This window comes from Sinocyclocheilus rhinocerous, unplaced genomic scaffold (assembly GCF_001515625.1).
Source record: "Sinocyclocheilus rhinocerous isolate Xijiao unplaced genomic scaffold, SAMN03320098_v1.1 scaffold1063, whole genome shotgun sequence".
Taxonomy (NCBI): Eukaryota; Metazoa; Chordata; class Actinopteri; order Cypriniformes; family Cyprinidae; genus Sinocyclocheilus; species Sinocyclocheilus rhinocerous.
In genome coordinates this window covers 690,055-705,795 of record NW_015625586.1, presented here as the reverse complement: position 1 = coordinate 705,795, position 15,741 = coordinate 690,055, and the positions used below count along the sequence as shown (strand labels likewise).

Here is a 15,741-nt window from a genome sequence, read left to right as displayed (position 1 = left end):
GCTCTGAATGACACACAGGCACTTAAATCCATGCCCACTCCTGAGGAGCAGGTGCTCTGTCTGGCTTCAGCTGACGTAAGGAGGACGTTATCTAGAGTCAATCCACGGAAAGCTGCAGGCCCAGACAACATTCCAGGAAGAGTGCTCAGGGACTGTGCTGACCAGCTGGCAGATGTCTTCACTGACATCTTCAACATCTCCCTGAGCCAGGCTGTGGTCCCTGCGTGCTTCAAAAAGACCACCATCATCCCGGTGCCTAAGAAGTCAACGGTGACATGTCTCAATGATTATCGCCCTGTAGCACTGACTACCATCACAATGAAGTGCTTTGAACGTCTGGTCAAAAAACACATCCACTCCACTTTGCCCTCTTCACTAGACCCTCTACAATTTGCATATCGCCCCAACCGCTCAACAGATGATGCTATCTCCTACACACTGCACTCCGTCTTATCACATCTGGACACAAAAGACTCATATGTCAGAATGCTGTTCATTGACTTTAGCTCAGCATTCAATACAATCATCCCACAGCAACTAGTGAGTAAACTCTCTCTACTGGGTCTCAACACGCCACTCTGCAACTGGATTCTAGACTTCCTGACAGAGAGATCACAGTCAGTGCGCATGGGTGGCAGAACATCAGGCACCATCACATTAAGCACAGGTGCCCCCCAAGGCTGTGTTCTCAGTCCACTGCTGTTCACGCTGCTCACCCACGACTGCACAGCCAAGTCAGAATCCAACCTCGTTGTCAAGTTTGCTGATGACACGACAGTAGTGGGCCTCATCAGCAACGATAACGAAACACCATACAGAGAGGAGGTGGAACAACTGGTGAGCTGGTGCTACAGCAACAATCTGTCTCTCAATGTGGACAAGACGAAAGAGATCGTTGTGGATTTCCGGAGAAGTTCAACTGATCATCTTCCCCTGCTCATCAGTGGCTCTGCTGTAGAGAGAGTCAGGAGCACCAAGTTTCTTGGTGTGCACATCCTCACCTGGTTCACCTGGTCCATCAACACCAACTCCACTGTGAAGAAGGCGCAACAACGTCTTCACTTCCTGAAGAGAGCCAGGAGAGCCCACCACCCATCCTCACCATCTTCTACAGAGGAACTGTGGAGAGCGTCCTGGCCAGCTGCATCACTGTGTGGTTCGGAAACTGCAAAACAGCAGAACGCAAGACCCTCCAGCGCATAGTGAGGACAGCTGAGAGGATCATAGGGGTCTCACTCCCCTCAATCCAGGACATCGATCAGGCACGCTGTGTACGCAGAGCCTCTGCCATTGTGAAAGATTCATCTCACCCCTCCCACCATCTGTTTGACCCTCTGCCATCAGGCAGAAGACTAAGGTTCTGCAACAGCTTTTTTCCCAGGCTGTCAGAATCCTGAATAAGCTGATACCACCCAGCATCCTACTCCCATCATAAACTGCCTTCCCATCCCATGTCTACAGAAAAAATAAAAAAATAAACACTCCAATGGTCATTTGCATACATCTGCACTCTGCACTTTCACTTAGCTGTGCACTATAGACACTCTTGCACAACTGCACAATGGTCAGTTTACATACATCCGCACTCAACTCACCCAATGTGCACTAAAGCACACTCTGTGCAAATGCACATATTCTAACATAATATCTGCTCTGAGCCACCTCAGTTGTGCACAAGCACTTTATTCTTACACTTCTAACATTTCTTACATTCCTACAATTTCACATTTCTACCTCATTCAACACTTCTGCCTTGTTATATTTATTGTGCTCGTCATGTTTATTGCTCGTTATATTTAATGTGCTCTTATGTCTAATTCCTGTTGTCATGAACACGTGTGTATACTTGTTTTGTCAGTGTCATTGCACCTTGGTCCGTCAGAAATGACATTTCGTTCTTCTGTATACTGTGAAGAATGACAATAAAAGTTGAGTTGAGTTGAAATAGAATAAAATCAGAAAACAACAATAAACTAATCTTAATTTGCTCCCTGAGGGAACAAATAAGATTTAAGAACCGATTTAAAACTGGCTAGTGAAGGAGCAGACCTCACATTTAAAGGCAGGCTGTGGGTTTGGGTGCTGCAACAGAGAAGGACCGACCACCCTTAAATTTACTTTAAATTTACCTTCAGTTTCATAACCACCCATTTTACAGAAACAGTATTACATATTTGACATTTTAGTGCAAAAATATGGGTAATTCTGACTATGGTTCTCACTAATCTAATAGTTCTGATTAGAAAAGCTGAAAGGTTTGAATATTCCAATACATCTGAAGCTCTGGATCTGAAAAATTCTGCAAACGCATGTGATTGTCACATGACGCAGCTCCTGCACTACTCTTATTGGAAATGAATCTGGAAATGAGTCTGTTGTTTGTCGGAGATAGTGAAAAGACATCTTAAACGTACGTAATAATGTTGAATTCTGTCAAATAAGAAATTTTAAGATTTTAAGGATTTAAATTTAAATTATTATACTCCAATTATTACAATTACATGTAAATTAAAGAAGTTAAATGTTTAAATAATTGATTTAAATAAAAAAATAATTTAAAGAAAAACATGATAAAGACAGTAAGATGAAGTGTTTGGTTTGTACCGTGCAGTAGCCTCCTGTGAATTGGTGGTGATTTCGATGGCTAGTTGCACACTCTTCTGCAGGGCGTCACGGGTGCGCTGGTCCACCGGCTCCACAGACTGAATGTCCACGCTGCTGACAACTAACCCGTTCTGATTAAAGCGCAGACTGGATCGCACTGCAAGCTTCTCATCAAAACCAAAGACAGCCGAACAGATGATCCTGTTGGAGTTCTGAAAGAGGAATAGATGCATATGGTCAGAGCAAAGGCATATAAGACGAACAAGCCTGATCACATCCTAATCATCATCTATTCACTCTTGAATTGACGTCTTTGGGACGTATGCTGCTTTTTTGCATTTTACATTGAAAATGAACAAATCAAGAGAAACACAACATGAAAGCTTTACAGTAAATAACTAATGCAGCTGCAATATTGTAGGAGTTTTAAAACGTTTTCAAAGTAATATGAATCACAGATGGACACACAGGTCAAATATAGATAAATACAACAATATACATTACTGTTCAAAAGCTTGGGGTCGGTAAGATTTTTATAAAGTTTTTGAAAGAAGTATTATATGCTCACCTGCATTTATTTAATGAAATATACAGTAAAATATACGGTAATATTGTGAAATATTACAATTTAAAATAACTGAATCTAGTTTTCAGTGTCACGTGATCATTCAAAAATCATTCTGATATGCTGATTTGCTGCTCAAGAAACATTTCTTCTATATATTTCTTATAAATGTTGTAACAGCTAAATATTTTTGTGGAAACCTTGATACATTTTTTCAGGATTTTTTAAAGAAGAGAAACTTCAAAAGAACAGCATTTAACTGAAACAAAATTCTTTTGTAACTTTGCACATTAACATTGCATCCTTGCTAAATAAAAGTGCTGTATTAATTAATTCTTTAAAAAAAATACATATCTTACTGACCCCAAACTTTTGAATGGTAGTGTAAAGTTTAACTTTAATTGCCACACTTACAATCATGGCCAAAAGCCAGAGCACTAAACAAAGAGAGGTATCAGAGCAATAAAACTGTACAGGTGTGTCACATACCTTGTGGAAATCATCAAACTGCACTGAGGCAACTGCTCCTCTGATTCTGGACGCGATGGCTTTGCACGCGTCACCCACAAAATCTGGCACAGAGAACAGAGCCGTAGCCTTGGCCGCTTCAGCGGGCTGTTTGATATCAAAGTGCCTGACACAGAAAGAAAGAAAGAAAGAAAGTAAGCTCACTCCTCTGATCAGCCTATTGTTTATTTGCACTTCATTTTTACTCCTTGAGACGTTTTCTAATAAGGCTTTCGAGCTCACAGACACAACATACCAGTTGTAAGAGAGCTGCAGCTGCAAGCGAGCGTGATCGGCCGTCTCGATGGTGATGATGTCCGTGCAAAAGTCTGGGCCAAGCAGGAGACAAATGGCTTTGATGACATTAGGATGTTTGGGTTTGTCTCCGGATAGGGAAAGAATTGTAAACTGTTCATCAGGACCCAGCATCACCATTTCAGGGCCAAACACCACCCTGTGAGAGAAACAGAATGGGAAAGAGAGAAAGAGAATGGCAAAGGTGATTTACAACGTCCAAATTATGAAATCCAAGTTCTAATTTAAGTTTTTAACTTAGAAATGAAACAATTACCTACACAAAAAAATATACAAATACAAATAAAACAACAAATAAAAATAAAACTACTTTTAAGAAGAATTCCACAGAACTAAAATATGGACCTAAAAGTCTTAGGAAAGATGAAAGCCATATAACCATATGACTAAATATCACTAAATACCTGGCCGCCTTCTCTCTGTAGTCGTACACCTGCACGGCCGCATTGTGTGGGACACGATAGGAAACCACTCTGGTTTTATCTCTCTCAGCTTGGGCAAGGTTTCTTCCTCGCTCCGAGCGGTCAGCTAGCGATTGAGACAGAAGAGTCTCCACATTGGCTGGAAGCTCTTTCTCCCACAGTTCCTCATCCTGCGTTAGCATGTAGGTCTGGCCAATCACAGCACGCACCTGAGAAACCGACATAAGGTCAGCTGGGATATAAAGCACTTGAATTTCATGAGGTTTGTTTGTGAGGTTTTAGCGTTTACCCTTGAGCTTGTTTGGTTTTGTCAATATTAATTAAATGAATCAAACTCAAGCTACACTGTAGTTCTTCAATAAGAAACAGACTGCCTTAAGGTACATTCGTTATGTTACATTTCCTAAATTGTTTAAACTGAAATAAAAGATTAAGGAATATTTCACTTCAAAATTTTAAAATTCTTCATTTCTTATTCTTATATTTTTCCTAACCCATATAATTTTTTTTCGTCTGTCCAACACAAAAGTTAGATTTTTGGATAATTGTCCTAGCTAGTCTTTTCCTTAAAATGAAACTGAATGGAGAAAATTGTAAAAAAAAAAATTATTTATTCATGAAATAAATATTGGTAGCGCTTTATTTGTGTCCTTGTATTTTAAAATTCTTCATTTCTTATTCTTATATTTTTCCTAACCCATATAATTTTTTTTCGTCTGTCCAACACAAAAGTTAGATTTTTGGATAATTGTCCTAGCTAGTCTTTTCCTTAAAATGAAACTGAATGGAGAAAATTGTAAAAAAAAAATTATTTATTCATGAAATAAATATTGGTAGCGCTTTATTTTAAGGTGTCCTTGTTCCACATGTTACATGTACTTACTATTATAATAACAATAAATTATGCATAATTACATGCAAGTAACCCTAATACTAACCCTAACCATATAGTAAGTACATGTAGTTGATTAATATTACCCAGTACTTAAATATATAATTACACTGTAACAAGGACACCTTAAAATAAAGTGTCACTTAAATATTTATAACAATATTTATTTTAATGGTATATCTGTTATTTTAATATTCTGAAGCCGTAAAACAGCTTTGTGTGTGGAATAATCTGAAATTTAAGCCGATATTCACAAAAAATCTTCCCCTCCGCTGTGGCTTATAATCAAATTTATGATGTCATTAGATGCACACTTTACAACAAATGAAGTTGTACATTTTAGCCTCTGTAAAGCTTGACAAAATTTCATTTTTGCCTGAACAATTGCTTTAACTGACACTGAACTCCATGCTCTCAGGCCTAGTCTCAAAATATCCTCTAATTTTCCCATATGACTATTCTTAAAAGAGTTTAAACACTCAAATGTGATTCTGAAAATGGTAGAAATTTAAAGAAAGCATTTGGTCGACCGATTCTTTGTAATCTTCGAATCTTGCCTTTCCAGTTTTGATGTCACGGACGTAAATGCCCTCATTCTCATCCAGTGGGATAGCATCTCGTCTAAGCAGCACCTCTACGGTGGCGGGCGGCACGTATTCGATTGGGCCGCGCAGCATCCAACGGTCACCTGGACGCCGCTGTATTCCCCTCTTTTTGGCTCGGCTTTCCCCTTCTTCTTCATCTAGCTCTTCCTGCTGAAGCGTTGGGGTGCAGGGAGGTGGGGTGAATGAAAGAAGGAGGGAGGAGTAACAATGGCAAACATTAGTGTAAGGTGGGGACGGACACTGCAGCACAAGTGGCATACGATCAGACTGTGTGTATGTGCGTGTGTATAAGCCAAGGTGAATGACAAGAAAAAAAAATTAAGGGAATGCATAAAAATCATATTTATCAAAACAAAAATGAGGATGGGAAATAAAGTATTCATAATAGGGAGGGGGAAGAAGGGAATGAATTAATGAAGGAAGTGAATCGCCCCTCTGTCTGACATATTAGTGCTCTAAATGTCCGTTAAATGACGATTTACATTCACACAATATATTCATTGATCCAGAATCAAGTTCTTCCTGTTCACACAATTTATGACAAGGCGATTTATGAGTTTTAAAAAGCGCTCTAAACACAAACCTAGTTAACAAACACAAAAAAACAAGTGGGTGAAAAAGCACTCTCTTGTCTTATCGTATAAACATAAAGACAAACATTTCGGGAATGCTGAAAGAGTTATATGAACTATTGAGAACAAGGGGCGACGGCAGCACCCTGTGAAACAGGTAACGTCTGTAAACACAAAACGCCCACTCTCTATTTGTCTTCTTTTGTTCTGAAATCTCCAACAACCCTGTCGGTCTACACCCTGCATTTTCACTCATTTCTCTCCTTGTTAGAATACTACTTGAATGAATCAGAGCTCTCTTCTTTTTTCTACTGCAGACCGCAGTTGCTCAGAACACCTTCAACCTGCACATGCAGCTGTTCATACACTCGATTTCTAGTTAATGATGTACTAAATTAGTGATTTTAGTAATTCATTGCAGATGATCAAACATGTGCTTTACCCCTTCAGTGTCAACGAAGGCTTCGACAGCACGCAGCACGAGCCCCTCCTCCTCTGACAGCACGTACACATCCTGAATGCCGTTCTCCAAATGCTCTCCTGGCCTGAGGAAGAACGAACGCTCACCCTGTGAGACGAGGAGACAGAGAGAAATTGGATGTTTACATTTGAAATTTACATTGCTAAGTTATTATACAAGTTACTTTTAATTAGAAATCTAATATATAATCCATATGTATGGTTCTATTAGAATTCACAGTGGTTTCAACATACAACATAAAACTTAAATAGCCAGTGATGATTATTAATCAGTATTTTATGATTAGGTTGAAAGAGCAGAGGCTGCAAAAAAATTTAAAATGTCTGGATACATTAGCCATGCTTAAAAAGTTACACACTTCATTGCATTAGATTATAATATGTACAATTAAATATTATTAATAGCTATAAGATACTTTAAGAAAAATGTTACGAAACATTTCAATTTCAAATAAATTATTTCTATTTATCATAGAATCCTGAAAAAAATTTATCACTGTTCCCACAAAAATATTAAACAATAATAAGAAATGTTTCTTGAGCAGCAAATCAGCATATTGGAATAATTTCTGAAGGATCATGTGACACTGAAGACTGGAGTAATGATGCTGAAAATTCAGCTTTGCGTCACAGGAATAAATTACATTTTAAAATATATTCATCAATATCACTGATTTTTATGTTAAATTTAAAAATAAAGTGTAACATTTGTTACACATGCTCATGGTAATTATGTTGTAACCTTTACATCTTGCACACTTTGCATAAGATTTATTTTTGCCAAAAAAAGTTTGCTCTCATTAGCTTGTTGAAAGATGCCATTTTCATTCATATATTTTTAAGTGTGACTTAAGAGTTCTATATGAGGCCCCTGTTTATCTAGCGCAGCAGCCTTCAGCATAATGATGGGTTTCAGTAATAGGCACTTAACATTAAATGCTGTAATTTTCCTGCGTTGAAAGCACAGAACAATTAGTTCACCTTCACCACTCTCTTCTGTCCGAGCTGAGGTTTTCCATCAGCCCCCACGGGGTCCAGAACCACGCAGTACTGCCTGCTGTTCAGAGTCGTTACGTCCACCACCCCGACAATCTCCTCGGCCACAGAGGGAATGTGAGCCTCTCTGTCTGCCACGGTCACCAGCCACTCTTCTCCGGTGCGCCGCTCTCGGCCCCCGGCGTCACGGAACGGCCGGAGAGCACGCACATGCAAAGCATTCTAATGAAGGGGGAATGACAAGCAGACGTGGATAATTAAGCTTGGGGCAAAATTGTGCTCTGAAGCTGTGACTTCATTAGTGAAGAGCTTTCGTCCTTAATCACTATGTGCTATACGTCAACCTTTCTGTTGAACCAATTAACCCCCCAATCCCTTATTGCCTGTCTACTTAAAGTGTGAATGGAGAAATAAAACATGCTAATGGAAACTACAGCACAGGGAAAGGGACAGAAGAGGGTACCTTGTCCGTGAGGATGAAAGCATTAACGATATCCACCACCTCTTCGTGAGCTCCAGGCAGATAAGCTCCCACCTTACTGACTTGCCATTCCTCACCTGAAACACACACAATTTCAGCCATATGTATTTGAATATGCATGCAAAATATGAACTGTTAACTATGTTTGCCTATACAATTAAAGGCAATTGGCCACTGAAAGGCCACTGACTTCCATTGTATTGACATTTTGTAAAATACCTTATGTGTTCCACAGAAGGATAAAGATCAAACAGGTTTGGAACAACACGAGGGTGAGTAAGTAATGAAAATGTGAATTTTGGGGGGTGAACTATCTCACAAACCAGTAACTCTTTGGACTCCACTGCGGTCCAGGCCCTCTTTGCGTGCTCGGAGGCGAATGGCCTGATTCTCTCTGATCACCGTGGCCTTTATGACTTCAAGTACCGCCACCTCCTTCCTGGGAATGTACGTCCCTGCCGGAAATAAAGCGCTCTCCAGGTTAGACATCTTACACCATATGTCACCTATAATGTATGCATACATTACGAAGGATGCAGTGCACTTTATTGTGATTGAGAGTAACTTGCATTTCTCCTTTTTTTAATTAACACTTTTTTGTATTCATAGTCAACATGAAAATAAAATTAAGGTCAAGTAAGTCAAGTTAGGTTTATTTGTACTGTGCTTTTTACAAAACAGATTGGATTTCTATATTGTGATATGTCATTACTGTGATAGAAAATTAATCATTTTGTGGTATAAGGTTAGAAGTGGATTTATTTTTATCAGGCTAGAAAGTTATTCCATAATTCCTGAACAAGCTACTGCTGGACTCAAATCTGAACCCTATTTACTGCATGTTTCTGGGTTTATCTATGAATGCCTTTCCAGAAAATGTTTGTCTTCATTCACTGGCTCCATTCAGGTATGTAACAGTTACTTTTCACAATCCAGTCAATTCCTTTCCTGATGATCAAAATTAAGTCCAATCTCACATTTTTCTCATTAAATATCCTAATTCACTGTTTTCTCATTAAGCATCCTGTTGTCATATTATGGAGGCAAGTTGTGTTGCAAACAGCATTTCATGTTGACCCCAGTTTTAATCTATCAATTGTTAACTGCCTCTAGCAAAATGTAGTTAATATCTGAAAAACGGTGCTGAATAGATTTACTTCCCCTTTCATGAACACCGTGAATGAATATAGCGAGAGCTGTGTTAGCGTTTAATGTTTCTGTTATTCTGAAGTTTTGTAGGGTTACCATTGCGGTGAAGAGTAGAGCCTGTGTTTAGGTTGAAGAAGGGCTTCAAAACTCGAAGACCATACAGTATATACTGCATGTTGCTTAACATATACATGCATGTATTTAGTGATAGTCTCATTGATAGTTACATTAGCACATGCAAGTGTGCTATTGATAATTAGTACTTAACCATAAAGCAAAATATGCAAACAATATTATCAATGAGTTAGTTATCAATATTTCAATTAAACTGTAATTAACATGTTTGTGTACAGTAGTACAAATTGATTTTTCTATTAACTTCATCTTTGAGTTGGTTTACTTAAATGTTTCTCAGTTTTCGGAACTTATTTTACAATGCAGGCAAAACTAGAGAAGTGAAAAACCGTCTTGAAATTTATTTGGTCTTCACTCATCATGTGTAGGAAACAAAAAAACTATAGCATAGCATTGCACCATGAGGAACATCTTTACTGCCTTTTATTTCCCTCTGAACTTCATTATTTTAAACTGTCAATTGCTTTGAGCAAGTTAACTAGTCCAGGTTGGCACACAAAGCTCTGTAAAGCTAATGCCAGTTGTGCGGCAGTGGTACCTGGTCCCTCAAACAGCCACTCGTCTCCTGCTACCCTCTTCTCTCCTCCCTCCTCTTCAAAGTCCAGCAGAGCCTGCAGACGCAGGGCTGTGTCCGGATACACAATCTGCAGTGGCGTCACATCCTGTGAGAGACAGAGAAATAGACCAAGTATTTAATAACAAGAAGAAGAAGAAAATGGTAATCATTGGTAATAATTATATTAGAATGTAAAATAATAATAATTATAACAAATAATAAGAGAACTGCTGCAAAATGGTGCTCGTTGTGATCTAGTCAACGTGAGCTGATGGAAAGAAACGTAGGTGTTACACAGATTTGCCATATTTTGACGGAAAGTACCACCTGTTGAAACTACCCACAAGTCTGAGCTCTTAAGCCACAAGCTGCAAGGCAACATGTTTCTCAACTCCATACCTTCTGAATCTCTTCACCAGGGAAGAGGGGGAAGGGGTCCTGGGTCAGGCGGATCTCCAGGTCAGCATGTCTGAGCTTAGCTTGACCTGATGCATCAAACTGAACTTGGCCTTCAGCATTACGGGCAACGGGGTTGAGCACAACACAATAGTGCCTGGGCGGCACCATGATCATGCGGACAGGGGCAAACAGAACCCTGAGAGAAAACAGGAGGAAGATTTCAGTGAATCATGTAATATCAGGACACATACACTATCGTTCAAAAGTATGGGGTCAGTACATTTTCTTACACTTTTATTCAATAAGGATGCATTTAATTAATCAAAGGTCACAGTTAAGACATATATAATGTTACACAATACTTTTAATAAATGCTGCTCTCTTAAACTTTCTATTAATCAAAGAAAAACATTATCACAGTTTCCACAGAAATATTAAGCAGCACAACTGTTTTCAATATTGATAATAATTAGAAATGTTTCTTAAGCAGCAAATCATCGTATCAGAATGATTTCTGAAGGATCTGGAGTAAGGATGCTGAAAATTCAGCCATCACAGGAATAAATTATAAAAATATATTAAAATAGAAAACTTTTTTTAAATTGTAATATTATTTCACAATATAACTGTTTTCACTGTATTTTTGATCAAATAAATGCAGCCTTGGTAAGCATAAGAAACTTCTTTCAAAAACATTAACAAATCTTAATAACCCCAAACATTTGAACAGAAATAGTGATTTGTATTTGTAGAAATAACTGAACGTTTGAGATGAAGTTTTGTAAAGAAGAGTGAAAAAGAAACTGATAGACTAAAAATAAATCTATGAAACATAGAACACTATTAATAAATAGTTCATATCAGCTGTTGTTTGGATTCTGGGCAATGGAGGATTTGAAATAGGCTTGATTACACACCACGTATCCCAGCAACTCTCTCTTTCATCACAGCTTGAAACCGGACACGCTCCTAATTTGCAAATGTCTTACATATAATGCCCCAGTTTAGCCACTAAAATGTCTTTGTATAAATTAAAATTAAAAATCTATTTACATCAAATCTAAAAAAGATCAAACCAGTGGGAACCTGTATTTCAAGGGTAGTTATACAGTAGTTAACCTGATGCATTCCAGGTTACCTCTCATTGTCCTGACGTATATAGGTGAGAGGGCCGAGCTCCACCCGCGCAATGTTGGTGTTCTGATCCAACACATGGATGTAGTGGTGAGGTGGGATCCTGATGATTGAGGCACCGAGCAGTTGATCAGCGTCCATATTTCTTCCCACTAGTACTCCTTACAAACTTTAATTTGGAGGAATGTAGAGATTAGTGACCAAAATGCAGTCAAATGACAGAGATATAGTGATAATCTGTGCATGCGACTACTTCTTCAGGGTCATGTGATATTATTCCCACAATATGATTAAACATTTATGCTGGTTTCCATTCGCTCAGTGATACCTTAAAAAGCTTTCTCTGTCTATGTCAGTTTGTATTATGCATGAAAATCCAATAATATAAAGGTCAGCAGAATTAGTTTTCATGAGCGAACACACCTCAGCTTCTTATCTCTGTGGGACAAATTCATGATAGCGCTGCCAAGGGTCAGGTGACAACACTTAGTTTGTTGTCTTTTTAAACTGGGATTATAACTGATAAAATGCTGATAAATCCTTGATTTTATCAAGTCTAAATTATAGATTTTAGTTTGTAGCAAGAAAAGTCTGTCAATCAAAGTTCTTCTCACACACACCCACACAATTGTTAGACCAACCTCTAAGAATGTTGCCCAACACTTTAATCGCTCCTTAACCTAAACTAGTGATATCAGGTAGTTTAGCTGGCAAATTCGGTTAAAGATAATGCCATGCAATCTAACTGTTCTTCAAAGAAGAAAGTGTAATTTTTCATTACCCCTTCAGACTGTGTGTGCATTGTAATGGACACTCCTTTCTCTGGTGTGTATTTATTAATTTGTCATTTGGTGCCACGCAAATTTCAAAGGATTATTGGATTAGGTGCTACAAAGTCACCTATGACATTATTGCTTTTTGACAAAGAGCATATTAATTTGAAATTAAGCAAGGTGGACTTTGTTACAATGGGCAGAAAAATATGGCATAATTTTAACTATTATATTTATATCTTAGCACTTTATCGATAACAGTTTTACTGTTTCGGTGTGAATTGGAGACTTGATCTTAGTTATAATATACAGTCATAATATCATTATTGCAGTCACATTTCTTACATTTCCGTCTTAATGTTATATACTATTACAAAACTTCTAGATAATCCTCCTACACATTTTATCTGGCCTTGGCTGACAGCAATCAAATCAACATTTGAAATAACTATTAAAACACCATAAGCAGATGTTTTATTATTTATGGCTGCATTCAGAACAGAAAAAAAAAAACATATTTTATGCCTCTGGCACATATTTTGTGTTTGTTGTCTGTAATATGTAAATATACGCATACACAAGTTCACTCTCCACAGCAACACCCATAAAACAAACACATTTGTCTCACTCTCAAGTCAATCAATCGAATCTTCCGCATGCCGTGACGTCAGTACGTGGGCTAGCCACGTTCAAGGTGCACCAATAGTAAAACATGTAGTCTGAGGATGAACGCGGAAATTACAGAATTACATTAATCCAATCTATTACTTTAGTGACGATAAATACTGCAGTATCCCATGGCATCTGAAAGAACTGACTAAAGGTTGGCACGACAAAACAGTAAAAGTCCTGAAAAGTACTGTTTATTTTGATTTCTTCATCTGATGATATGCGTGTGAAGATCAAGTTAAAGTCCAAATAGACTGCGATAGTTTTCCACGACTGAAAACGGCAATAATTGTCAATGTTTTGCATATAAAGGCAAGGCTGTTCCGCGTTGCTTAAAAAATAAATCTTCATTCGTTCACCTTCACCATGACAATTAAGCAACATTCACAACTAAGCAAGTTAGATGAATGTAGCTGCCCTGACGTAATTTATCCTTTCAAGACTCGTCTTCCAAAAATTGCGACATAAACGAGACTTACAGTTTCAGAAGAATGCGTCCTTAAAGCTGCCAGTCCGAGGTTGGATCCGTCAGTTAAAGACGACTGTATGAATGCAGTGCTAAGGTGTGTCGTCCCGGAAAGGAGGGGGCCCAGATTTCGCTGAGCAAGAGTCACAGTATCACGTGGCTTACTGTAGCTGGGTATAGAGATCAATCCTAGATCGTGATGTAGCCCTATTTCAGCAAATATATAACAATTTTATTCCAAAGCGTTCATCAACCACCTGCGTATACGCTTTGTAACATTGCGATCAAATGATTGCCATTGCGTCCACATAATTTATATAGGCTACATAGCCTACATATAGAGAGTTCATGCTAGTGTGTATCCTAATGTCCTACTAGCCGTTTAAACAGCTCTAAAACTTTCTCTGTGAAAACACAACTTCCTGTTTTTATCGAGGTTGTGGTAGAATAGAGGTTACGCGGATGAGTTACAAGCAGTACATTGGAAATAATTTAGTAATGTTAGAGTGGTGTAAAAAAAAACTAACTAAAAAAGGTTTACTTTCCTTGTACAGTTGACTGTGTGACATTTTATTGCTTTATTTAAAGGGGTCATGAACTGAAAAATCTAAATTCCCTTGGTCTTTTGACATATAAGAGGTCATTACTATAAAAACATCCTGTAAGTTTCAGAACTCAAAACTTTCTTGTTAGTCTAAAAACAGCTTATATTGAAGCCAATCTGCCAAAATGACAGGTTGAGGAATGTGACACTTTATGAAGTAATAGTGTGGATAAGCACCGCCTCCACAGAGGAAGATCAACGCCTGCTTCTACATCACTGCTTAAGCCCCGCCCACCGATTCGAGCATGTAGTGTAAATAACGAGAGAGGCAAATGCAGGTCTAGAAACCAAACGATAAACTTATTTAGATTAATTTTATTTTTAATTAAGTTCCGGACCGCGTCAGTAAGAACTCCTTTGTTCAACTTCATTTTACCGCGGATTCATTTACAAACATTTACATTTACATTTAATCATTTAGCAGATGCTTTTATCCAAAGCGACTTACAAATGAGGTGAGCAATAGAAGCAATCAGATCAACAAGAGAGCAACAGTATACAAGTGCTGTGACAAGTCTCAGTTAGTCTAGCATATAGGACACAAAGAAAGGTTGTTGTTGTTGTTGTTGTTGTTGTTAAATAAATTAGACCAAAATGAATAGAATAGAATAGAATAGAATAGGTAAGTGCTAGTAATAATTGGTCAGGTGCTGGCGAAAAAGATGTGTACAAACAAGGCACAATTCAACACAGGATTTTCAGAAAGATTGAAAATAAAAGACGATGCTGTGCCGACTATATTGGATCCGACAGTAATGTCTCAACACAAGTGTGAGTAACTGTTTTTATTACGTGATCGCTATTGCTTTGTCTGTTATTACAGATCGCTTGATATGTACTGAGTATTTATGCATTTTTAAAGGGGTCATATGATGCGATTAAAATTTTTCCTTTCTCTTTGGAGTGTTAGATCTGTAAAGTTGCAAAGACTAAAGTCTCATATATATTTTTGTTTCTGATTTGTTCAATGCTGATGGGGACCTTCTTTCCTTTTCTGATTTTGTGTTTTTGAAAGGTGCATCAATCTCACTAAGAGATTTTAATAAGGTGACTAAAAGTATCCCTGTCAGTTTAAAAACTTTGTTTAAAGCGCATTTATGTTATGGCTGTGTAAACAACCATTTTCCTACACTTGCATTTAATGGTGTTTATGTATTAGATAAAAAATGCAATAACTTTTTTATTAGAAATGCTCTTTCTTCAACTCCAGGATGCCCCTTTAAAGCACAATCTAATGGAGGATTTGTTATCCGAACTCTGAATTAAAAAATGTATGGACCTTTCCTCATAGCATAAATGCGCTTTTATATTCGTGGCCTAATGGTTAGAGAGTCGGACTCGTAACCCAAGGTTGTGGGTTCGAGTCTCATACCGGCAGGGATTGTAGGTGTGGGGTGTGAATGTACAGCGCTCTCTC

General features: G+C 38.1%; 1 protein-coding gene across 2 annotated transcripts in view; it reads right to left on the bottom strand.

Moving 5' to 3' along the window:
* LOC107754510 (major vault protein-like) overlaps nucleotides 1–13,849 on the bottom strand; it is an 18,815-nt gene extending 4,966 nt beyond the window's left edge. Inside the window, exons 1-13 of one of the 2 annotated variants that reach the window (XM_016570990.1) lie at nucleotides 13,734–13,849; nucleotides 11,817–11,981; nucleotides 10,679–10,874; nucleotides 10,262–10,385; nucleotides 8,763–8,894; nucleotides 8,422–8,516; nucleotides 7,944–8,180; nucleotides 6,925–7,050; nucleotides 5,863–6,060; nucleotides 4,396–4,622; nucleotides 3,933–4,130; nucleotides 3,659–3,803; nucleotides 2,605–2,816 (exon numbers count right to left, since the gene is read on the bottom strand). In XM_016570990.1, coding sequence (XP_016426476.1) covers nucleotides 2,605–2,816; nucleotides 3,659–3,803; nucleotides 3,933–4,130; nucleotides 4,396–4,622; nucleotides 5,863–6,060; nucleotides 6,925–7,050; nucleotides 7,944–8,180; nucleotides 8,422–8,516; nucleotides 8,763–8,894; nucleotides 10,262–10,385; nucleotides 10,679–10,874; nucleotides 11,817–11,953 — 2,027 coding nt within the window. In that variant the 5' untranslated portion in view covers nucleotides 11,954–11,981; nucleotides 13,734–13,849. The remainder of the gene's footprint in view (nucleotides 1–2,604; nucleotides 2,817–3,658; nucleotides 3,804–3,932; nucleotides 4,131–4,395; nucleotides 4,623–5,862; nucleotides 6,061–6,924; nucleotides 7,051–7,943; nucleotides 8,181–8,421; nucleotides 8,517–8,762; nucleotides 8,895–10,261; nucleotides 10,386–10,678; nucleotides 10,875–11,816; nucleotides 11,982–13,733) is intronic. The other variant, XM_016570996.1, reaches the window with a different exon arrangement.
* Nucleotides 13,850–15,741: the final 1,892 nt, after the last annotated feature.